This window comes from Oryzias latipes, chromosome 1 (genome assembly GCF_053564925.1).
Source record: "Oryzias latipes strain Hd-rR chromosome 1, Olatipes_Hd-rR_3.1".
In the NCBI taxonomy this organism is placed as follows: domain Eukaryota; kingdom Metazoa; phylum Chordata; class Actinopteri; order Beloniformes; family Adrianichthyidae; genus Oryzias; species Oryzias latipes.
The window spans coordinates 36,403,952-36,430,250 of record NC_136237.1 but is presented as its reverse complement, the minus strand read 5'-3'; the positions used below and the strand labels follow the sequence as shown (position 1 = coordinate 36,430,250).

General features: G+C 41.0%; 1 protein-coding gene across 1 annotated transcript in view; it reads right to left on the bottom strand.

The window, feature by feature from the left end:
- The window catches only part of sorcs3a (sortilin related VPS10 domain containing receptor 3a), a 260,608-nt gene that overhangs the window by 64,535 nt on the left and 169,774 nt on the right, over positions 1-26,299 (bottom strand). Inside the window, exons 5-6 of the mRNA XM_023954909.2 lie at positions 5,580-5,653; positions 267-331 (exon numbers count right to left, since the gene is read on the bottom strand). Coding sequence (XP_023810677.1) covers positions 267-331; positions 5,580-5,653 — 139 coding nt within the window. The remainder of the gene's footprint in view (positions 1-266; positions 332-5,579; positions 5,654-26,299) is intronic.

Sequence of the window (26,299 nt, the reverse complement as noted above, 5' to 3'; positions counted from 1 at the left end):
ACATTCCCCTTTTGTGCTGTGAGATGTTTTCTGCTTCTTCTTTTTTTAACTTGTCCTGTCCAAGGTCTCTTGTGATGCACTTATTTTTCTGTCTTCTGACACACAAGGTGTGAATTTGTATAAAACCCTTTTGTATTCACTTATAAAGATAATAATCAGTTCAAAAAGAGGAGAAGAAAAGCAACATTAGAGGTGTGATCTATGGGTACCGTTACTTACAGCACACACCTGTTTGTGACTTGTGTATGTTTACGGGAATTACTTACTTCCATCTGGAGTGTGAGCCTCCATGTGCACCAGATCTGGCTCCTTGTCCAGGCCTGCAACAGACCTTTAGAGAATTGATGGAAAAAACAATGAGAATAAATTGAAGAAATGCAAAGCCTGACAGTTTAGCTGAAAGATAAGCGTGTTATTGTGAAAATAGTGTTAACCTGCAGGAAACATCCAGGATAAATTGTCCCACATATTTTTTTTCAATAATTCCCCAGAGAATTATAACTACACTTCAGTCAGACAACTCATGCAGTAAAGAAAATTTAATTTCACATTATTTTAGTTTGGCATAAAACTCTGTTCAATTACTTGAGACGATACCTCCATAGAAAATTTGGGGAAAGAAACTACCCAACGGAGCTCACAGGTGGAAGCCGGGGAGGAGGGTGTGTTGACAAACCCAACGCTGCGGTAAAGAAGGAGAAGGAATGAACACGTACGCCTGGAATTAAATAGGACGCTGAACAGGTGAGTTGATTGATCTGAACCGCCCTGGTTTAGCCATTTAAAACGCTCTTGTCGAGTTGTCAGCCCCAAATGCTCCAGAAATCTGGAAAATATTATCAAGTAATTTTAGAGGCTCATATTTTGATATTATTCACTCTTTTTTTTTTCATTTTCTATTCCGTTTAGTGCCTTTCGGGGTCACAGGGCTGCCGGAGCCTATCCCGGCCACTTGTGGGCGAAGGCAGGACACCCTGGACAAGTCGCCAATCTGTTGCAGGGTAGAATGTCCACAATCACACACCCATTCACTCTCACTCTAACACCTATGGACAATTTACAGTTCCCAATTAACCAAGAAGCATGGTTTTGGATGGTGGAAAAAAAAATTGATATTAATGTGCACAAATGTAGAGACTATTTCTTGTATCCTATATAACAGTCGAGCAGTCATTTCACAACCCTTTGGTGTACACAGAAATTAAAATCCTGCTTAAAATCTGCCACATGTCCCAATCCTGTGGCTCTAACAAGTTCAGATCATCGTTCTATCACCGCTGTGCTTTGATATGTAGTTTTATCAATTGTGACCAAATATCTTCATTGTCATTTCACGTTTAAATGACATTGACCTAGAAGTCTCTCGTGTGTTTGGTCTGTTTGGCATCTCTGGGTCTTTCTTCTTAAAGACTCATCCTCCTAAAATCCAGTCAATCTTCCTTTGTGTTGTAACCGCTTTTTACATCAAATGGGGGAGACTTTTCCCATGAAGTTCATTTGTTTTATCTGTCTTTTTTAAACTCTTGTGTTTATTTTCATTTGTGTTTGAAATAAAGAATTCAATTACTCATTATTTATTGACTTGAATTGAAATGTAGTTTTTTTTGCAGACCAATCAAAGGGAAATCTTTGGAAATGGCTTTGAAGTTCTACATAGATATATTAATGTGGTTGGATGTTGTTCCCTTCTGTATTTCAAACTGAACTTATTCACATAATAAAATCATGAGTTTTACAAAATGCAAGTGTTATTTTTTAAGTAATTCATATTTCAGTTTGTTTGTTTTTTTGCTTCAGATCTGGTTAAATCCAATTAGCTGGCTTTTATTTTTTAGCCTCAGACATTAAAAGTGAGAGATGAAGCATGTGGTCACATGACCCACAGATGACATATTTTGTGAGTCAAACACATCTATCAATAGTTGGGAAATGCCCACCACAGCTGCTTTGGAGCTCTCCTGCTTATGTCAAACAGCTGCACCCCAATTTTAGAGCATTTTTGATCATACTTTTCAACTAAAATTGTCAAGGAAAACTAAAATCACTCTGAGCATGAATCTTTTGGATGTTACATCTGAAGCAAAAAGGGTTTAGTTCTTTTTCTGTCTTGAAGTTGAATTGATTTACATTGAAGTGAACAGGGACAGGCTGGATTTTTGTAGCAAGGGCCTGCCTGAGTGATTAGTCATCGACATGATAGACGCTACTTTCAATTTTAACCAGCCTCAAGGTGGACGTGATCTTGTTTCCACTCAGGAATGTATTAGATATCTGCCATCCAGAAAAAAAAAATAGTTCAGTTTAAATTTCTACAGCACGTGTATAATCCCTCACAGTGACATGCAGTGCTGCATAACAAACAATAATCCTAAAGTTGCTATATAATTAAAAACACCACATTACAAAGATGTAGTTAGAAAAAAAGATTACATAAAAACAGTCTTGAACTTTTTTGGTTTTATAAGCTGGTAACGCTTTGTGCTCAAGTCTCATCTGATCATTTTTTTAAATCTATTTTCAAAGAATTCACAGTTGTTTTGAATTGTGATTATGCTGTTTTTAGTCCTAATCAAAACACCTACACCTATTGTTTTCTAGGATACAATGTCTGAGCGGCATTAGCTCATTTGAAATGTTCTTCTGATTCGTAGGTTGGACTATGAGCACGGAGAAACTTCTTCCACACAATTCATCTCTTCACTCTCCAGTCCCTCACACATCCAACCTAACATCACCTGTGCAACAAAAATGGTAGCAATATTGGAGCTATCCAGCCAGTTTTGAGCCAGCTCAGACGAGGAAACAAAGACGTACTTGGATTTAGTTCTCCACAAGTGGATGCGTCAGAATGGAGCAGAGAAGGGGCATTGCTTGCTATAGTAGCTTTTACCTACAGTCTTTTCCAACAGTGTTTTTTTTGTTTGCCCTCTGGAGGGAGCCCTCTGCCGTGTCCCTTGGGTGCCGGCTTCCTGGGCCCAGCAGCCCTCTCTCCACGCAGGGAAAATGATCCCTGAGTTGACTGGCAGGACCATGAGCCAGGGATCATGGGGTATCCGTGTCGCTGTGGCGCGGGTTCTGGTCTTTGAGCACTGGCCTTCTCCAAAATTCCAACAATAGGTGAGCCTGGTGGGGCCATGTTTATAACACCCCTTGGGGACCCCCACTTCTCTTGTGCATCCTCCAGGGAAAGATTGGGAGGCCCCTTCCTTTTTCTCTTCTGGAACTCCCGTGGGCTGGCTGGGTGGGTGGCTGTTTGAAGCGTGGCGGATCTCCCTTGGAGGACCCTGGCTCGTGCCTGGGGTTGGGGTGGGGGGTTGCTCAGAACCCCTGGGTGGTGGGCTGTTCATCAGGGGGTGCTTTTCTCTTCTGATTGAACTGGAGCTTGCACTCTGTTCACCTGTGCCTCCTTGCTCACTGGCATTGTGGTGGTCCTGCTGGCCCTGGCCTGGGTGGCAGACATGATTGCCTGGCAGGTGGTTTTCCGGCTTTACCATGCGTGACTTGGGTGTCCTGGATACCACTGATCTCTCTGTGGGAGTTTCCTGTGGGGATGACTGGGCACTCTTCCTCTTTTTTTTTTACATTCCCGCATCCACCCCAGGAGAACATAGACACTCACTCAAACACAGGTGCTATCTCACCTTTGCACAAATAGTTTGCGCTACTGAAGGAAATGTTTCACACTAGTAAGTTGAATGCATAAGTATGTGTGTGTGAATGGTAGTTATATCATGTACATTTTGACATGTTTATATGTGAAGATATTTGGAGCAAACAGGTGTGTTTGTAACATGACTGTGTGTATGAACAGGCCCCGCCCCTTTTAGATTTGTTCTACACTACACTTGACAGTACTGATTGTGATCTTCCAGCAACTTGTTGCTTTATGATGGTTTACGATTTAACCACCCCTTTCTATAATCCCCCCCAACATCTCCCTCTCATCTTCCCTCCTCTACTTTTCCGTCCGGTCCAGCAAAAATCGGTTATATATAGAAATAATATACATAAAGTTTAATGTAAATTACGAAAGGAGTTTATTCAACTATGCACCTTGTGTTTCAATAGATTCATAAACCCTGTTGTAACAGTAAAATATGTTCAACAAATGAGACCTTCAGCTCTCATCTGTTTTTTAGATTTTGGACAGGACACGCAAAAAAAAATAAAAAATCCTGCCATTACGTGCAAATATGTGGCTCTTCAATTACTTTGTCCACTCTCCGATGAAGTAGGTGAGGGGGGGGCCCAGCAACACGGGGTTGTGTGTGCACTGTTTGCACAAACAGAGTGGGGGGCCAGATTGGGCAGTTTTCTGTTCAAATTAGACAGGTTTTTGCTCAAATTGAGCATTCTTTCTTTGCCCAATGTGGCAACACTGTACAGACACCACGCTCGGAGGAACTCCATAAGTAAATTTAAGCTCGTTACTGTAAAAATTAAAGACATAATGTGACAAAAATATCAATCTCAAAACTTCACCTTGGTATAAATACTATCAATACTCAGATCGATATGCCCACCCCTAATGTCAAAGTGCCAGAAACACAGTTTTTATCGGAACAGGTCTTTAAAGTCTGCAACGGTCTAAGCACCTCTAAGGTGTTGAGGAAGATCATTTTACAGAAAAACAAATGCTGTCAATGCTTGGTTGTCTTTGCATGGAAACTATTTAATCACATTTAAAGCAAAAAATGGTTAAAACTTCCTTTTACATGTTCATTTTTACTGTAACCAAAAACCACAGTGCCCCTTGTGTACCCTAAATGTTCTTGCTTTCGTTCTTCTGTTCATCCTTTATTTGCATCTCTAGACAGGACCTGGCTTCGTTGGTTATTTTGATGCTGTTGGATTAGCTCTTACTCCCGTTGTGGCAGTGGTTCAAATCCCTTCAGGATGATGAAGTTGCTGCATGGACACGGCCAACTGCACTCTTGCCTGGAGGTGGTTGCAGTGCTGCTGTCCTTTAAACGGCTTTGCTCACGAGGGGCAAGGACAGCAAAGGGTTGTGTGCACTGTTTCAGGTTACTACAGAATCGCTTGGAAGGAGCTCCAGATTCATGCACGGCAGGAGGATTATGGCCCACGGCAATCCCAAGTACCCTCCCACCCCCCATCACCCTACTGAGGGGGAGCAGTGAGCTGGAAAAGAGATCCCGCCCTATATTTGTGATGAGTTTGCACTTTCTACAGAGGGAGTACACTACCGGGGAGTGAGCTGTAGAGGTGAGTGGATGAGAAGCGACAGCAACGTCCCGGATCCATTATTAGTCATGACTCTTCCAAGTTTGCATGCAATCAGAAACTCCCCCCTCCCTACCCAACTGCTGATGTAAAAAAAAAAAAAGTATTTATGTGCCTGATATGAGCAGGAGGGTGCAGTGGAGTGGAGTGTGCCCTCAGAGGCTTGCATGCAAAGTGAAGAAGTTTTTGATTGTGGAATGATATGTCCAAGATTTCAGCGGCATCGCTGCTCAGAGGCAGGGCCCATCAGAGACACAGACATGACTTTCTAAGCAGTGCCCCACGACAGGAGCTCTATCTGCTCTCCAGTAAAGATGTGAAAAGAGGCGACTCACCAGTAAAACCTGTTTGGGGTGACTTGTTCGTGGATGAGCTGCCACTTCCTTCCAAAGTCTAGTGAGCTGTACAACTGCAGGGAGAACAGAGCAGAAGATGCATGATCTGTGAGTGTTTGTTGGATCATTGAATCGGATTGGAATCCCTCTGGATCTGATGTTCGCGAAAGTGGTCAGAACTGAGGGTGTTGGTCTGAAAGTGATGAGATTAAAGCAAAATGTCATACAAAGATAGGCAATCTAGATTAAGGACAGAAGGAAAGCTGAGTTCCTCCCATTTTTCTTTGGCTTGTATGACTTCTCTTTAGCAAAAGGTGTTTTCTTGTAAGTTAAGAAGTCACTGACTGTGTCTATGCACAGCCATATTTTCAGCACCACAAGTGGCACTTAAATAGCCTTTATTTTCTTTTCAGAAAAAGACAGTGGGCCCTATAATCAGGAGCGCCTTATATATGGATTACTTCTGGTTGTGTTTCCTGACTCGTCCACTTGGGTCCCTGTCAAATGCACGTACTCTGTATTGCTGTGGCCAACCTTCATTCCTCTCCTTTCCAGCGCAAACCTCCACCTCTCAAGCTTCTCCTCCACCTGTTCCCTGCTCTCGCTACAAATCACACTATCATCCAACCAGGATATCATGTGTAATTGGAGTGTAATATCTCAAAAAGAAATGTATTTGAATACATATTTTTTTATTTTATTTTATATTAAAGAAAAGGGTTTTTCACAGCTTGTAGGGACTGTGGCTCTGTCGATCCTGATGGAATATGGACCTACAGACTGCAAGGAGCAGCTGGTTGGTTGGGCTCCGTTTTCTGGCAGAGGTGTGAGGCCATCAACAATCTAAAAGGTATCTTGGCACCAAATCTTCAGAACATAAAAAAAAATGGTAAAACCTTAAACTATATCCTAAAAGCAGCAGTAAATTGCTCAATCTGTAGACATGTAACATTTAGGGCCCACATACATTAAATATAAATGACTCAATCAAAGTCTTTTGATGCCATGTACAATTTTACTTTGGGCAAAATTATAAACTGAGAAATTACTCACAATAACGGAGAATCCCACCCTGGCATGCTCAGAAATCCCTTCAGAAATTTACTGTGCCAGATTACACTGAACTGTATTGGAATCAATCCCTGCAAGCTGACCTTGAAACACTTGGATTAATGGTACTTTAGCACAAAACAGAGAATGGACAATCCCAAGAAGTCATGCTTGATTAAAAAAATAAAAATAAAAAATATATCTGCGTGGTTCAGGTTGCCTTATGTAAGTCTGTCCTTCCTAAATAAAACCTATAAGGCGTTTTTAGGTTAAAGCCATTTCTTCAGTGATCAAAACTAGTGCAGCAAGAAGAACAATGTGTCATCTGCATCATACTGTGAATCTGAGATTCTGCTAGATAGGCCTTTTTTGGCAGAGTTTTATCTGAGATATACAACAGTGAGAAGTGAGAATCAAAAGAGTAGAAGTCTTACAAAGAAAGCTTGACTGGAGGATAAGAGTTCAAAGTGGAGAGCAAGACAATCACACAATCAGCTGTGACTTTGAATGCAGAAACACAAGTTTGAGTTGAAACAGCCCATTTACTCAGAAGTAGATATTCTCTGAGTGTGAAGGGTATGAAAAAGTAGAAAATATGAATCTGAATCAAAGATCCCTGCTGTTAAATGGAAAAATATATTCTATTGAAAGCAGCAATGGTTAAAATCTGGGAAGTTTGGGGCAATTTGGTTCTTAAAATGATCTATTCAGCATTTCATTGTTTAAGCTTTCTACTAATGCAAGCACATTTCAAATTTGGCAACAATCATTAAAGCAGAATTAGTGACTCCAGGAAATCGGCCCTCCGAACTAAACTGCTATCCTATTCAACAAGCGGCCAATCACACACACATAGAAACTCATTCAGAGGTAGGTTAAAACGAAAGACTCCACAGGACCGAGATACGCAAAACTAAGTCAAATCTAAAATTAAACAGTGGACACTAAACCCAAGTAACCTTCGATGAATCCAGCCAGTGATGTATAGCTCTGCAGGTGTGCAGCATGGAGCCAGTGGCCCAATTTCAATGCACTAATTACATTTACTGGTGCTCGGGCAAGCAATTAATAACCCCTGTGCTTTTTCCCCAACACTGTATTGATTTATGGAGTACAAGCGGCTCTTTTACGAGTTGCTGCCTCTGTGCTTTGTTATTTCCTTGCAGCAAGGTGAGACTGTGGACCAAACAGAGGCTAATGCTCCTGCTGTGTACCTTTTGTTACAGCAAATCTTTTTGCAGTTGAACGTCTATCTTTGTCAGCAGGAGTATTTTTCAGTCGATAAAACCATTTTCACACCAAGCTTTTTCTGGAGAATTGGTCCAGGTGAGATAGGCTCTCGAGCGAAAAATGGGAGAAAGAAGAATGCTTTTATGTAAATATTTATGTTGATTACATGACGCACATGACATTTCAACGTTTAATCCTTTCAAACTCACATTTGTTGGCACATTTAATTTATCTTTATATGTAAGCCACAAGTGTACTGAAGCTACATATTTGGACTCTGGATTTAACTTTCTGTCATCAACTTTCTGTGTTGGAATCCAGTTTTACTGTAAGCAATCTTGAAATAGTTTTTGTATCTACTCTTCACTGGCAGTTTACAGATCCAGTTTAGCTGGGGTGGCGGTTGTTTATGTTGAAGGGGGCAAAGTTGTACTTTTTTTGTAATATTTTTAAATACATTTATTTAAACTCTCACACAACAGAAACTCAAACCTTTTTCACACCCTAAATGTTGATTGAAAAGAAAGACAGAAAAAAAGAGATTTCCAGAAACATCACTGAATTTAAATACAATTGAGATGTATTGTAAGCATGGGAAACAGTATGGAGCAACACGTTTTACTCAACATTCAAAAGAAGAACTATTTGGGGAAAATTAATAAAAGAATCTGTATCTATTTCCAGGGAAATGCCGCAATTAATAATTTTTGAGGCCCACTTGCTTGGGTTTATCAACTCCAAGGTCATCTGGATCCAAATGAATGCAAGTGCGGCTGCTGACGCACAGCGGTGAACACCCTGAAACAACAGAGCAGAGAAGGTGGAACTGATATGCTTGTCACCACTTTGCTTGCCTGCACTTGCCTTGCTGAGGCTGAAGCAGTTTCATTAGTGCTTGTGTAACCCTGACATGCTTTGCAGCTTCACCCCATCCACTGCAATGATGTAAAGATGTAAAGCTCTCGCTAGACTTTGTACGATTATCGTGGGCCATAGGCTTTATAAAGGGCATGCGCAATCAGTTCTGTTGACGGAAGTTAGACAAAGAGAGCTGTCACTGCATGCATGAGACGCAGGCGGGTGACGAGAAGCGCTATGCGAAGATATAATGTGGGAACTGGCCAGGTTCCACAGAGGATGGATGCTGTTTGGCCTTGATTTCAGGTCATCCCAAGCTGACATTGTGGCAACATTGAACTGGTAGGAGGGATTTACATCTACACCCCCATATGTGGATGTAATGGATTTACGCTATGAACTTTGCTTGCACTGAACTTCTTGGAACCGGACGTATGAACATTTTTGGAGGATGGACAGCAGATGCACTGCATTGAACTGATTGTGTTTTTGTTTTTTTTGGTTGTTTGTTTATTTTCAGTTGAAAACTAAATATGAATGTATATTCATATAACTAGAGTCTTTTGGGATTTTGGTTAACTGGCCACACTTGGGCATTCCGTGCACACTTTTTTTTTTTTGTTGACATGTTCTAATGTCTGTTATTAGTAGCTTTACGGTATAATAATAAAGATTGTGAAACTGAAACAATATGCTACCGCCGTCTGTCCTGGGGGGCCTGATTTGGGGATGACCTGCCCTCTGGTGCCAGGCCTGGCTGTCTGCTAAAACCTAAACAGAATTCAAAATGCCACTCCTCACACGTCACAACAAAGTCATCGTTCCATTCGTTCCAAACCAAATTCTGTGAAAGTCTGCAGCTTTCCAGAATTCAAAAACTCAAATGCAGGTCAGAGTTGTCAGCTATCAGCCAACTTTCTGCTGGAGTCAACTATCTGCTCCAGTTCAGAGGGCAGACACAGTTTTTTTTTTCTTTTAAATTAGTTTTCATACTTTTCTTTTTGAAAAAGTTCACAGGAAAGACTGGCTAATCATGAACCATGTTGTTGTGACATCAGAACTGTTCGGATCTTGAGGTTGTACTCTAAGATCAATTGTTGTGAGGATTATGTGGTTTAGTTAGGTTTTATGTTGTTTTTGATTGAGTCTCCCTTTGTCAGTTACTCCAGTTCCAGGTTCATCATGATTCACAGCTGTCTTTTTTTTTTTTTTTTTTTTAACTTGTCCTGTCCAACAGCTGGGCAGACAGATGAGAGCTGAGGGCCTCTTGTGTTGGACATATTTTACTTTAACAAGAGGGTTTATTAATCTTCAGACAAACCAAAGGTATGTCTGAATAAACCCCTTTTGTAATTGAGGCCAAACTTTATTAATTTCAATCATGTCTGAAAATCTTTGGTGTTGGACCGGACGGAAAAGGAAAGAGGGGAAGAAGAGAGAGGGACGTTAGAGAGAGGGGGGGTAGGGGGTGATAATAGCAGGGGAATGGAGATAAGACCATGAAGCAGCATAAAGCAACAAGTTTACTGGTTCTTAATCATTATGGTAAGGTTCAAATGTAGAAAAAAAAAAAAAAAAAAAAAAAAAAAAAGGGGCGGAGCCTGTTCACAAACACACTCAAATGTTATAAACACACCTGCTAGCTGCAAAAATGTCCACCTGTCGACATGTACACAAAACAGATAGTGTTCACACGCATACTTATGCCTTAAAACCAACTAGTGTGAAATATTTCAGTCATGCAAACTGTTAGTGCAAAGGTGAGTTAACACCAGTGCTCAGGTGAGTGTTTATGTTCTTCTAAAATGGATGGTGGAACGTGAAAAGAAGGAGGGAGAGTGCCCAGCCATCCCCACCCCAAGACCCCCACCGCAGCAGCAGCGGCAGCCGGAATCCCCCCAACACCACACGGGAACCGGCAGGGAACAACCGCCGCCCGGGCGACCAAGACCGCCAACGAGGCCAGGGCCAGCAGGGCCGCCGCAAGGCCCCCAGAGGCCAGGGACGCACGGAGGGAGAGAGAGCGCCGCCCCAGCCCAACCAGGAGAGCAGCCCCCCCGCTGCGCCGGGAGAACCCAACGCAGGGCCCCACCGGAGAAGGACGCCCACAGCCCCAAACGAGCACCCCACCACCACCGAGGAGTTCCGGGCATCCCCCCGCCCCAACCCCAGGTACGAGCCAGGACCCCCCAAGGGAGACCCGCTCCGCACTCCAGGCAGCCACCCGCCCGGCCCACGGTTGGTCCAGGGAGGAGCGAGGCAGGGGCCCGCCGCCCCCGCCCAGGAGGGGGGAACCCCGGGGAAAAAAGAGGGCCCACAAGGGGTGTTGTAAATATGGCCCGACCAGGCTCGGCCACAGTTGGAAATTTGGCGGGGCCCAACACTCAGGAGCAAGGACCAGAACCCACCCCCCAGGGACCAGACACCCCCGGCTCAGATGTAATGTGAACCCCCCCACCGCGCGGAGAGAGCACCGCCGGGCCCAGGAAGCCGGCACCCCGGGGACACGGCCGCCGCTGCAAAGGGGCCCGTACCCCCCACCAGGGAAGAGGCAGGGGACAGACGGACCCAGGTCCCACCTTCCTTGCAAAATGTGTGTGCGTGTATGTGTGTTTGAAAGGGTGTGTGTGTGCATGTGTGTGTGTTTATGTTGGGATGTATATATTGAGGGGGGAGGGGTGTGTGTACTAAGGGGGGTGCGGTTAAAATTGGCGGGTAGGGCACTAAGGGGACATCTCCTGATTACTCACAGTGACGTCCCCTCACCCTCCCCACCAAGGGGCCCTAAATGTCTAAGGTGCGGTTAAAATTGGCGGGTAGGGTGCTAGGAGGACATCCACTGCTTGCTGGCAGTGATGTCCAAGCACCCCCCCTACCAAGGGCCCTACATGTCTAAGGTGCAAATAAAACCGAAAGAGGGGGGGCCCACTCCATACGGCAACCACAGGAGGGGGGCCACTGCCTAGTAAACCCCCCCCCCCAAGGCTCATCGCAGGCTAAGCCCCCCACCCCCTTACCCTATTATGAGGTTATATGAGGAAGGGGGTAAGTTGGGGACAGATGATAGACTGTCCCCCGGTGTTCAAACAGCTGTCCCCCGCCCCCCCCCCCCCCAGCAAGGGGGCCAGGCCCACCCAGCCCCGGGGCCCCACCCCCGGAGGCGCAGACACCCCAGGCCCAGCACCACCACCCCCACACAGAGAGAGAGGAGCCAGAAAGCGCCGCCCCCCCCCGGAGCAAGCCCAGGCCCCCACCCCCAAACGCCGGCCCTAGAAGAGCTCTGGTCAGGCCTCGACGGGACCGAGGCAGCCAACCGGCCGGGGAAACCGCCGATGGCCTCAGCGGAGACCCCGACCCGTCAACCCCCCCTGCCCCGTACCAATAGTGCCCTTCTCACATGATTTTTTCTTTTTCTTTTGAGTTTTTTTGTTTTTGTTTATTTTCCATCTTTGACGCCTTCAGATCACTGGTTTAAAAATTGATCAAACTGTAATCCTTTAATTTTCTCATGTAGGTTTGTGTTCCTCTTCTGTCAGAACATCAATCTTCCACCTCATAACTCTCTAACATTCACAACTATGCATCTAAATATTGATTCAGGTCCAATTAAAGGCTCCCACATGCCTAAGCTTGAAAAAATATACTTTTGATCTCTGAGGATTCCCTTCGGTAGGCTATGAGCTGGTGTGTTGGGCGAGAGGCACTCATCACTTTGGACAGTGAAATACGAATCCAGTGGGCAGCTACAGCCTCCCTGCTCTCCATTCATCAGCTCAATGACATCTTAAATTTTAAAACCTCTGAGCTGTCACAATGTAGGCTTCACAGTTTCCAAGTCACTTTAATAAATCAAGCACTCGTCCAGCCAACTGCCACGCAGCGGCAGAGTAGCTTGGAGAGGCGACAGTGGAGTCAGTCGCAGCTGGAGCTTTAAAGTCATGCATTTGTGGATTTATTTTTGCCTTGAACACAGCACAATGTGGGGTATCTTACAGGGAAAATTCAGGTTGACATATAAAATATGTCATAAATGTACACTAGTTAAAGTTAAAGAAGATTTTGGTACATTTGTTGCAGTTTAGGCCCTATCATGACCTATCAGTATATGAACTACCAAATATATGGGTTTGTCTGATTAGCCTTAACTCAACATTATTTGATACAGAATTTGAAAAAAAAAAAAAAATAGAAAACATTTGTCTTTGTATGCTTGTTTTTTTTTCTAGAAACACCTAAAATGTGCTCTGCTGCTAAAATGATGAAGAAATCAAGTATTTCCGGTGTCAGTTTCTCAAAGGATTTGCATGTTGGGCATGTTTACAGAGAATGGAGTGACTAAGAAGACATGAGGATCTTCTCCAATAGCTCAGATTCTTTAACAGTCCTGGTGGAACATTTATGTTTTAACTGGAAATGGGGTCAAATTAAGTAAAGACAGCTCGCCCTAAACTAGCTTTGCTGCAGCTAATGCTCATTATAACAAGCCTGGAAGCTGCTGCTCAGTCTAATACGTCACTGCACATTGACTGTTGGGACAAATTGCATACTTAGTCTGGTTCTGAAGCTTTTTTTATCTTCTGTGGTTACAGTATCATTCATGACACATGACAAAAAGGTGCTTAACCCTTGTGCTATCCTAGGCACTTTAACATTGGGAGTTGGGTCATCTAGACCCACTAGACAGTGCGCTAAACCTTTTTTCTTCAATGATTTGTGATCCTCACTGGTGTCCATGGATTACATGAAATCTTTCCACCTTTATCCACCTTTGTCATGGTAGGGAGAACACGTCAATGCAAAGGTGGGGTCATCTAAGGCAGCACAAGGGTTAAAGTGAAGCTTTATGAACCTCATCACCATCTCTATCTAAGATTGAAACTGTAGTCAAACTGGAGATTTGGCCAGTATCAGAACAGCAGATTTTCTGTTACTTCATATCAGGCCATTGTAGAGCAAAGATGACAACACGGAAAAACTACAGAGGTACGATTAACTAAACTGACAATCACTGATGTTATCTTCAGGGTTCTGAAGACCAGGAATGAACCCCAACTTGACTGTAGTTTGAAATCTAACAAAGTACCAAGTATGGCTGATTAAATGGTCCAAAGTAAAACATTTCTTTGGGTCCACCAATCAGTCAATTACACAAAAAGCTTGTATGAACCAAGAAAGAAAATTAAAAATAAATGTTCAATTGTCATGATTACAAAATAAAGCATTAAATACTGTTTTTTTTTAAACCTGGCAGTATACATATATGTATACTTAATCTAGAATTAAGTAGGAAATTGTACCCTTCTCAAACCAGCCTCCAACTACCATTTGAAGAACTTCAACATTTAGTACTTTAAATTTAGATACAGATTTTAGTTTATGGGGAAAACTACAAAAATGCAAACCAGTAAGTCCCTTTATACACTTGGTTTATCTCTTTTTTCAAGGCTTATGTAGGGCTACTCCTGGTCCTCAACATTTACCAAATTGCTTATATTCAACCACTCTGCACCACTTTCTGTTGGTTACTTGGATCGGGTACATTCAGTGAGTTAAAAACTGAAATCACAAGAGTAATCAGCCACAAATAAGATGGGTATCTGTAAAACAAGCGAAGCTGCCAATACAGACACAACTTTTACAGCGCCCTCTACTGGGTGTATGTTGCATTATTGGTATGTCTCAATAAACATCAAGGCACTGAAATAAAAACAATAAAAACAAAAAGGTTTTTTGTTTTCTTTAAGTGTGATAAAGTAAAAACTCAGGGTGAAGGAGAGCGTGCTAAGTCTTTACTGTATTTCATTCTTTCATCTCTGTTTTTTTAAAAGACCCACTTCAATAAAATTGTGTCTTTGGTGTTTTTAACACATTCTTGTGGAATTTTTCCTGATAATTGAGAAAATATGAAAAATAAGCTTAAAGTTGCATTTCGGAGTACTTCTTTGTTTGAGTTGTTGTGAAACAGGAATAAATGAAAAATGCAATGAAACGATTATCTGAAATCAAAAAAAGATTGTATTTGTGACATAGAAACTGTAGAGGGCAGGCCACAAGCTCCCTTCTGATGCATTCCCTTATGGACAAAAAGATATGTTACAAGTCAGGTTTTTCATCAAACTTTAACTGCTAAGTCTTGCTTCTTTTCTGAAGAAACTAGCAAAGGGGTGATGATGAAACTGGGCCTAAATAGGCTTTCTCAGCAGAAACGAGAACGTCCAGCTTTGTGCTGGGCAACCTCTTTTCTATGCACGTGTGTGGGGGGTAATATTCAGTGGTTGTTGCTCTCCAACTATTTAAAGCCTGATGTAAGTGCATTCCAACTCTGGAAAAAAATATGAAATGGAACAAAAGATAAATGATGGCTCCACGGCAGCTGTCAAAGCTGGAAATCAATTAAAACACAATGTGCAGGTGCAGCGGAGCTGCTTCTAAAACAGCTGACAGAGCTGGCAGAGTTCTGTTGCACACTCACACCAACCACTTGTTTGCTTTCGGGGCTGCCACTAAGTCCACAGACGCTGCAGACAGGAGAGGCTCAGATCATAATCATAGGCTTCCTGAGCGCTCGCTCCAAAAAAGCCCGCAGTGCGAAACAGAGACGACAGGAGGCAGAGACACAATCCTCCAGAAAACATTTTTTAACCAACCAATTAGTGACAGGATGTGTGGAGCAGCTATTTTCAGCCTGCACACGCCCGGCTGCATCACGCTGCTGCATCACACCGCTGCTGATGCCTGCATGCTAAATGAGATATTAGAAGTTTGGCTTGAAGCTGCAGGAAGTTGAAGTGGATAAAAAGGTTCAAGTTCTCTCTGCATTTATCAGATTCTCCACTTCTCCATGCTTGTTGTTTCCTATGGCAACCAGTACAGCTGCATATCAGAGTTTGAACAAAATGCTGGAAAAAAATTAGCATTGCAGCTGGAAAAAGTAAACAAATGTTATATTTTCAATTGTGTATATTTTACAAAGAAAATTTATCAGTTTCTAAAGCAAAAATATGTTGTAAATCCGTTTCTCAGATTGGAGGAACAGATCAATAAATCTTAATAATCTATACTCCAGGACAGGTTAATGACCACATTTAACTTAATGGCCTTATTAATGTAATTTTCCTCTCTTTAAGTCGTACTAAAAATGATTTAAAAAACTAATTTGTTAGGGTGTGCAGGCGTTTTTTTTTTTTTTTTTGAATGGCTGTCGTTTGCTTCTCCTCAGGTTTAGTCCCTGAGGCCACACATTTTCAACACCTTGACTTTGCAGTGAGATTTTTTTGACCTGACAAAGTTTTACTGAGCAAAGTTCATAATGGAACTTGAGATAAATCTATTTTATTCTCAATATCTGAGTTAGCTTGGATATTTTGTTCACATTTTTGGAATGTTTTATTCTAGAAAGAAACATCTGGATCACTACCAACCTGGAGGGGCTGTGACTGGATGTGAAACTCAAAAGCTGCTAAACTAGAAGAAGAGAAAACAAATGTCATGTACAGTTCTATGAATCGCGGATGACCGCCAGATAGACTCGGGTTCCCTGGGCTCTCGCGAGACTGGAGTGATGAGTATCAATCTAATCACTCAATACTTCACCTTGGTATCGATCAATACTATGATTGATACTGTTCTCTCGCTATATTGCTGTTCACCTTTCCCGGTTTTGCTGATTTATTTTTTTTATCAACATATTGTGTTTTCCGTCTTGATTGGCTGTAGAGCGTTGTCAAAGTTCCCGTAGCGTGTCTGCTGTACAGAGAGCTGTGTAAAAAATGTCTAAGAAATGTGTGTACTGAGCCTTAAAATGTTTATAATAATTGAGAACATTTTTTTATTTCATTTTATTTTTAGAGCATAACCAGAGCATAACCACGGATCATATGTACCACTGTATTAAAAATAAATAAATAAATAAAAAACAATAATGTATGCTAACAGTACCTGTGTTAAAAAAGAAAAAAAGGTCAGTAGTCTTTTAGAAGACCTCAGTCTTATAGTTCAAACGATACTTTTTTCCATAGCGGCAACGATCTGCTGCAAAAAGAAGAAAGGATCAAAACTTCAGAATTATTGAAATGATGAAGGTTCCTGTGTTCCAAACAATTGGTGTAAGTCACTTTTACAACTCTTAATTAAGCCCCCTATAAACTGTTGATGCATGTGTGCACAAGGCTGGAAATCAAATGGCTTCTGGCACAACTTGGGCATAGTCTGGATGGGAGGGGACAGATTTTATACCCTACGATTTATTGAGCCTGCAAAGAAAACAAGTACTGAGGTGATCCTGTATGCTGGGAGGTGTGTGGATGGGATATAGGAAGGAAAAATGTGACTGAGGGGCTGTAAAGGAGATCTTCACCTGTCTTCCATCTTCCTTTTTTAGATTCAATCTATCAAAACTCTTAAACAGTCTCATCCAGCTAAGGTGGAGGCGAACACCACAAGTCTCTTTTTTTTTTTTTAAGTTTGTTCTGAAACTCAAACAATGGCCTGCAGCTGCCAATTTATGTCTACGTGAACCGAAAATGTCTGTAATTGTTGCATTAGAGAACAATAAGTAATTTAGCTGTAATTCCCCTTGATTTTTGTAGTGATCAGTGTTTTCATCACAAAACAACTATCTGATATATTCATTGCTATTTTCATCTCCAATAAGAAATTACTTCAGAGAAATCAGACAGTCAATTGGAGACAAAGTGTAATAAAAACCACAATTTGTTCTCTTCATGTTGAGTCTTTGTTACTGCTGTGCAGAAATCAAAGTTGTTCACTGTGAATTCACTCACTAAAACTGTTTGATTGATGGGACCAAGCCCCTACCATCTGTTCGGAAACCAGGAGATACCAAATTGAATTTAACCACTGAAACCAGATTGCAGAAAGAAGCCCATCTCCATTGAATCCCATCTTGAAAACTCAAATTTTAAGCTAAAATATTTAAACCAAGGTTTAAATCAGTTTTATTTTTATTTATCCTTTATTTTTCCAGGCAGGACAGATTAAGAACAACATTATTATTGCAAAAGAAAATAACTTTTTAAAAAGGAAGGAAAGAGGTTACAAGAACAAGAAATAAATAATTATAATTGGAAAAAAAAACACAATTGAAAACTATAAAATCCTAAAATCATTGCACTGTGTGACAGCAGCATTGATCTTTCAAATGGTCATTAACCCTTGTGCTATCTTAGATGACCCCCCCCCCTTACATTGACGTGTTCTCCTTACCATGACAAAGGTGGATAAAGGTGGAAAGATTTCATGTAATCCATGGACACCAGTGAAGATGACAAATCATTGAAGAAAAAAGGTTCAGAGCACTGTCTAGTGGGTCTAAATGACCCAACTCCCAACGTTAAAGTGCCTAAAGTGCACAAGGGTTACGATTGGTTTTAAAATCTGCTTGTGAAACAAAAGTGTCAAATCTGAGAGTTTTTTCTAAGTCATTCCAGTCTCTGGCTCCAGCAGATTTAAAATACAGGGAACCAAGAAAAGAGTTTGATTGTGGGAATATTAACAAGATAAGTTTAGCAGGGCAGGTATTGGACACGGGGGATGCAAAAGCTGGCTCTGATAAGGTGGAGAAAGAGTTTTGAAAATTAACAGTAGCCAATTTATTTTTGACATGTGAATAATGAAGTCCAATTCACTGATGCATAGTGGTGAGTTTTAAATGGAGCATTTGTCATAAATCAAATAGCAGAGTGAAAGAGAGGTTCCAACTTTTGTAGCAGATAATTACAAGTTGATGTGTAGAAAACATCACCATGATCAAGAATAGGAAGTATAGTTGTTTGAACCAAAGTTCGTCTTGCTGAGAAGGTAAAGGCGCATGCTGTAGAGAACGCCAATTGTTGATTTAACCTTCGACTGCAAATGGCCAATGTGGGTTAAGAAGGATAAAGTATTGTCTAGCCAGATTCCAAGATATGTGTACTCAGTAACTTGTTCTAGAGGTGTCTGATCAATCATGGAGATAGTGGGGGTATTTGATGGTGGATGTCCTTTCTCACCAAACCACATGATTTTGTCTTTGTTGCATTCAACTTTAGACCCAGTCTGGAGAGGTAAAGGTGGATTCCATTAAAACTATGTTGAAGCTGTTTTCTCACTAAGTTCAGGGAGGGGCAGATGGAGTAAAGAACTGTGTTGTCAGCACAGAGATGAGTTTACAGAATCACCTGTTGTTGATATATTTGGAGAAAAGAGTGTGTCCAATGATAGAACCCTGTAGCACGCCAGTGGTAAGTGGCTGAGAAAGAAATTATTCTGTTTTAATGCATTGCTTTCTTTAACTGAGATAGTTTGAGAACCATAACAGTGAGATTTCAGAGACACTAATATATCACAAAGCCTGTCAACAAGACAAGGATGATTAACAGAGTCAAATGCTTTAATTGTTGAGTCTACCCAGGGATCAATCTACCTGCCAATGAAACAAATACTCACCCTTAACATGTGCAAATTTCAGTACGTAAAAGTAAAACAACTGATTTAAAAAATAATAATGATAAACCTTCAAACAGTTCCCCTAAATGAAAAAGCAAAACCAAACAATGAACCATTTCTGACACCAGATGGTGCATTGACATTGAAGTCAATGGAAAGCCTTATCTAAAACCCACCTTTTGTGGCCAATTGAGGAACTGCAGCATATAAACTCATATTTCATATTTTACACAAGATCCATTGAAAACCACAAGGAGACAATTGCTGACAACCAAAGAAAGGTCAAGTTAAATTTACTTGAGGAAATTGTCAAAAAATTGCTTTTTTACCCAGGTTTAGTTTTAAAATTAAGTCTATTTTTACTATTTGAACATTTATTATGGACATCAGAATTCTTCTTGATGACAGAGAGACATAAAAAGCTTTAAATTTTCACCAGTTAAACTTATTTCAGTTGTTGCAAATATCAGTCAAAAACACTTGAAAAGTCATTTCACCTTTTACGTTTTTACTCTTGTTTAAGCAATCGTTGGGTGATTACTTGTAAATTAAATCAAATATTCAACATTTTGGAGTAGTGTTACTTTTATTACATTGATAACCCAATTCTGAACTTGATTCCTCCTTAAGTTCAGCAAAGAAGCCTTTCAAGTGTTCAGTTTCTGATCCAACTAAATTTTTATTTTCTTTGAACATGGATCATAATGTACTTTGACCACCAAGCTGGAGGATAAAAGCTGTTTTGGGGGCTGTATTTAAAGCTGCTCAGTTTTCCACCTGGAAATGGGGAATCCCACAGAGTTTCCTCACAACAAACTGGCTTTCGTGCACTTGTTGCTGGCGCATAATCAATGAATTAAAATGTCACCTTGTGCGTTTATCGGTAAGGAGCAGCAATGTTTGCACAGTCAGGTTTAACAAAGAGTCTCCCTTTGGCTTTGTGCTGGCTCTCCCTCTGTGCCTCCTCCTCCATGTTCTTTCTGCTGCCATGGACTTCATGTGTTGTTACATAACCAACGAGAGCATGTTGCATATCTGCCTGGCAGACACAGGAGCCCGGTGTTCTTGCACAGATGACAGGAAGACGTCACATAATTGTTCTGTTTGACTGACCAAGCACTGCAGCAGTTTGAACTCAGAACTATCTGCTGCTTTTGTTTCTGAAAAAAAAAAGAAGAAGCAGTTTTTGATTTTAGCCTGCGGTGAACTTTGCGCAGAAACTATGACGATGAGCCTTGTTATCTCCATTCTGTGGATGAGCATGCCATCTGTATTGTCCTGATCATGTGTTTCTAATTAAGACCCATTAATGGTGCCCTGGCAGGGAGGGTCCGCTGCAGCTCGCTGAAGCTCAGCCGAGCTGTCGCTGCGTGGGACAAAGGAGCCGAACGGTAAAGATACCAGCCATCTGGAGAATCACTGGCTTGAGAAATGCACTGCAGCAGCTGAGCCGCGTCTTTGGCTTGAGCTCAACATCACCTTTCAGACAAGGGCAGAGAGGGCTGGAAGCAAATCTAGTCAAAGTGACGCAAGATGATGGATCTCCTGGAAGAGGACTGGGAAGAGGAGCAGTCGTGTCATTAATGTGGAAAAAGGAGGTTTTAACACGGGAGTGAAAACGCAATAAATGCTGGACTTTTATGTGTAATGACGGTGAGTGAAGAAAATGTGCATCAATATAAGAAGGTAAAATTAACATCAGGATCCAACTGTGCCTTAAAGTTGAGACCGTGTCACACAGTCGCGATATTTTGTGCAATTTCCCCAAAAATTTGGTCTTTCACGATACATTCATGTGTAATTCATAAGTGTTTCTTGCATTCGTCATACATCTGTCGAGGGTTTCGGCTTCATGTGAATTACGCAGTTTATGCATATTTTATGTAGTTTATACACAATTATTATATAAATTTTGCGCAATTTTTGCATATTTGCATCATATTTTGCGCACATTTGTTGCTTTTTAGGGGGATTTCACATATATCTTTTTCTGCATGAACTACCGATGTAAAACATTTATGTCGTATGTTCCAGAAGGTATTTTTACAGGTTTGTTGTCAGACAGATGTACAAAAGAGGTGGACAAAAACATTATTTATCCTTTTTTTTTTTTTTCTCACCTAAAATTCGTATTTATGTTTTCTGTTGGGGGTTTAGTGCTGTCAAATGTTTTCTGTTTGACTTTGTTTCCCTATTCAGCAGAAGAAATGTGACGTCTACATAAGAACAAACATCCTGGATGCATCAATGTCTTCTAGTTGATATGAAACCCAATAGTCTGCTACAGTCACACGTCAGCAGTTTGTGTGAGAAATCAGTGCAAACGGGTGTGAGCTTCTTGAGAAAAAATAAATTAAGGAGCTTTACTTGAAATATAAAAAAGCTTCGATATAATGCAAAATCTGCACTCAGATTAGACATATTGCAAAATGGAAAATGCTAATTCAAGTGAATGACGTGATGTAAACGAAAAGACTAAATAAAAGGAGTAATCCTGAATAATGTCCCGCTCTCTTTGAATTCTTCCCAGAGTCTGCTGTCATATCTGCAGATGTTAAACCAGGATACGATTCAGCTGGAAATAATTAACAGCATAAATTTGCATCATTAGGGTGGATTAAGTCAAACAATGTTTGCATAGTGAAGGACCGAAGGGCCTGCCTGGCTCGCTCACAGAAGCCTTGGCTCCGGTTAAATTCTCGGTTTAGGTGGGCTGCCGGCGTCCTGTGGGAATTGTGGATTGGAAATATGTGAAATCTTGGAAGCAGCTTCACTGAAGCTGTGAATTTGCTGCAGAAAAAAGTCACCATCTGCGTCTATTAACAAGGGAGACTGGTAAATGATCACCTAAGAGTCATTAACTTAAACATTTACTTTCGGCTTGACTGCATATTTATTTATAGATATCCTTTTCAAGGATAATTTGAGGAAAATGACGACACACTTGCAGGCAGTCATGCCTCTCAGAAAATGGCTTTTCAAATGGAAAAGTTAACCTAAATAGTGTGGTTTTGAACATAATTTTGTGTTAAACTCCCTTTTTTTGTCATATTTTTGGCTTTATTTCTGGTTTTGGTCTTTTATTTTGAAACCTGCCGAGTGTTTCTGTCACAAAGCTGTTGTCTTTATTGGTTTCACCTTTTTTCTGTTGCTTTAAAGCTTCATTCCCCCTTTCTGCTTATCTGTTTTATGTGGTTCTCTTCGTCCACCAGCCTAAAATTCAGAAGCTTTTCTGCCTGCCAACGGTTTTTGACTTGCTTTTGGTCCTGACCATGTCCATTCTGCCAAATTAGAGATGTTCAACCTCCCTCCCCACCTGCCCCAAGTGTGGGAATGAATCTGTCTCTTTGCTTTTGGTTAACCTTTTTGCATCTGAATATTGGATTTTCCTGCCTTACTGGATGGTTTAAATGTGCCTGACCTGAGAAATGTTTTGCCTCAAACTATTTCAGAGTTGAAATGCTCAACTGTCCGCCTGCAATCCCACCCACCCTTGGTTCCAGTCTTTTTTGATAGTTTGATGGTTAAAGCGCTATAATCTGTCTGGTATAAAAGCACAAGCAAAAGTAAAAATATTTGTAGTCTCTGGTAATTAAAAGCACAGAATGCTGCTGTGGTGTAATTCTGTTTCAAATTAATGAAATGAAATAAATCAGAAAGATTTTCACATTTACAAAATACAAAATATTCAAAGCATGTTGGAATTTGAGGTTTTTCCATCAATTACCGCAAAAACGATCACAACTGTTCATTAGTGAAACAATCCAAAAAGGTCAAAAATGGAAAGATCACCACCCACTTTTCACTTTAATTTACTTACAAAATTAAAAAATAGTCACCATCAGCAGGATGTAGAAAATGACATTTTGGAAGAAAACCTCAAAATCCTAATTTATAAAAAGAAACACTCACCAAGCACATTCATCTGCCATTATACACTTCAAGTCACATCCAATTGTGTGGTCGTGTAGTTCAATTCAACAATTTTAGAACCAATTAAAACACATTAAATTCTAATACATCATATGCATTCCTTATTTTAATGGAAACTTTTAAATAACATGACAGTGTTTTATAAACACACAATTCATTCCAAGAATGTAAACATTGTTTCTCTATGGGAAAGAAAAAAAAAACAATCCGCATTGATTATTTATTACCTTATAGATTTTAGTTTTTACAGGTGAGATTCCATTAACATGTTGTTTCAATGTTTGTTGTTTTCCCTTGGTTAGTTTCCTGTTGTGTGGGCAACAGTCTGCCCAGCCATCCTCTGTCTTTCCTGCTATACCTGCTCCTGGGTTCAGAGGCTTTCCCAGGACAGTTCAGAGACCCATATCATCTCCTCAGGATTGCCATGGGCTTCCTTCAGGAGTTGGAAAGATTTCCACTAGAAAGCAGAGACCTTCTGACACCTTGGACTGACCATGAGATCTAGTTTCTTTGAATATGTCCTCCTTGTAAAGCTGAGATCGTAGGTCTATTCCTGCAGTGATTTTACTGGGTTGTGACAGTGTGCTACTACCTAAATACAAAACGCTAAGTAAAATGTGCTGTGCTTGACATAAATCGACTGGATTTTTGATACAATTGAAAAAAGAATGCCGTCTCATCATCGGTGACTAACTGTTGTCTGCATTCCTGAAGAAGTTTCTAAAACTGTGAGAAGATGTATGGATGCTTTCTTTTTTTTGAAAAATCTTGTTTTTGGTGGAATTTTGAACATTTGTAAAACTTCACCCAAAATTAATTTAAAGGGTTCACAGGGATGACTTCAAGTCATCTCAAGAGCATAAAGACATTGGGCGAAGGGTTTGATTTATTTGCTTTATTGTTTTCAGATTGTTTTTGTATAGGTTTTTGGATGTTGCACAAGCATTTCAGCCAACTTTACACTTTGTGATAATCAAGTTTCTGATTTTCCTGCAAAACCTTTTACTGCCACTTGTGCTAGGACATTTTTTGTGTGTCTGGTTATAAGGGGGTTATGAAGGCGGCCATGGTACACAGGTAGAGCAGCCAAACTCTTGCTGGAAGATCATAAGTTTAGTTACTGCTCTACGCACTTATGTGTCAAAGTGTTGCTCCTGATGATTACAGGTTTGCGCCAGTGACCCATCATTAATGTGTGAATGTGTGTGTGTGTGTGATAAGCTGAATGGGACTGTGACTGTAATACGATTTGAGCCCTTCTAAGAAGGTAGTAAAGCCCTGCATAAGTATATGCCATTTACCATTACCATTTACCATGAGACCACACCTCCAATGATCTCATCTGTTTAAACTCACAGCCCATTTCTTCAACTTTTGATCCACTCCTTAATTCCCAGCTCTGTCTGCAGACTCGGATCTCTTTACATCCCAAAATGTCCGTGCCTGGAATCTTTTACCAATTGTGGATTCAGTGACTCTAATTCTCAAAATGGAAGTCTTCAGAGAAGGAAATCTTTTTTTACTGATGGAGATCAAAACTTCTTCAGGAGAAAGAGGCTAATATTTTCTGATTAGAACTGACCTGCGTCTGAAGGTCATCAGTAGGTTAGACCAGCGGTCCCCAACCCCTGGGCCGCGGACCGGTACTGGTCTGTAGGTCATTTGGTACCGGGCCGCACAGAAAGAACAAATAACTTACATTTCTTCTGTTTCATTCATTTCTGAATCTAAAAAATGTTTTATTTTGAAAAATCGCCCAATTCTCTGTTACATCCGTCTATGTCACTCTTGACGCAGGCCAAGGTGCTCTTCTCAGTCACGTGATGGGATACTGCTAAAATAAAACCCAGGATCTAGCAAAATAAGTAAAAAACAAACATCTTTGGAAAGTTTCTTTGCCAAGAGGAAAATGCCCAGCCAGGACACAGAAGAGGAGCCTTCGACTTCCAAAAAACGAAAAAAGCTACATTTAATACAGTACTTCTTTTTTGCACCATGAGTGTGGGAAGGGGAGAGGATGATAACACCTGTGCGATGTACAATGTTGTGCGTGTCAAAATAAAAGCTCAGGGTTTGTCTTGTCACTTATCAGTTCTTCCTTCAGCGTAGCGTTGCTGAAATAGTTATCCGCCTACTTCGTAAAGACCGGTCCGTGAAAACTTCGTGTGACGTCATACCGGTCCGTGGCACTAAAAATGTTGGAGACTGCTGGGTTGGACCACTACCACGGAGATTCTCCCTCATATTCATTGAGTAAGGGTGATCAGTAGGCTGAAACCTATTCATGAAACAAAAGGACAGTCGCATCCACCAAACACAAAAAGATGGAAAAATTACCCTCAAAGCCAGAAACCATAATGGTTGCCAAAACACAGGGGGAACCTGGTGGTGGGGATTTGGATTTTAAAAATGTATGAACAGCCTGCAGAGAACCTGGAAGTTTCACAGCAACAACATGCAAAGACATTTTTAGAAATGAGAGTCGAGAGGAAAAAAGTACTGAACTAGCTCTCATCTGTTATTTGCTATTATTAGTGTCTGTGTTCCCGTCCCAGCAAATTTATGCCATAATTTGTTGAGCTGATATACAACCTGAATTTGTGTTTTGTTTTGTTTTTTTCAGCATGACTGCAGCCAAAGAGGAGGTTTTTGTAAAGAATGAAGACACTTTTAAGTGTTTTTTCTACCTCAGACAGTAGTTTGGGGTGGGGGATTGAAATGGCATTATCATAAAAAATTCAGTACATTAGTTAAGCAGTTATTTATTAAACTGCGTAAAAAGTTAGTTTGGACAAATGAATGGCAAGAGCGTAAAATCCTTTTTACATTGGAATTTTAGAAACCATCTATGTGCAACAGTAGCGGCAAAAGGGAGACCTGTAAATTATAGTTTATTTACTTTTATTTATCTCACTATGGGGGAACTTGTTCTCCGCACTTTAACCCACCCCCCTATGGGGAGCGGGGAGCTGCAGACATTGGATGGGATAATGAAAAGTGAAGTTACAAGCAAGCTGCAGTCTTTTAAAGAATGTAACGGCTGTCATTGCACAGCTCATTAAGTGGCATTGGATTTTTTTGCACAGCCCACTCTTAAAATAAGTCAGTTGGGGGGGGGGGGGGGGTACAGATACAGTAAGGAGAGAAACTCAATACATGATATTTTGTAATAAATCATTTTAAGCCTTAGTCACAACTGCCCT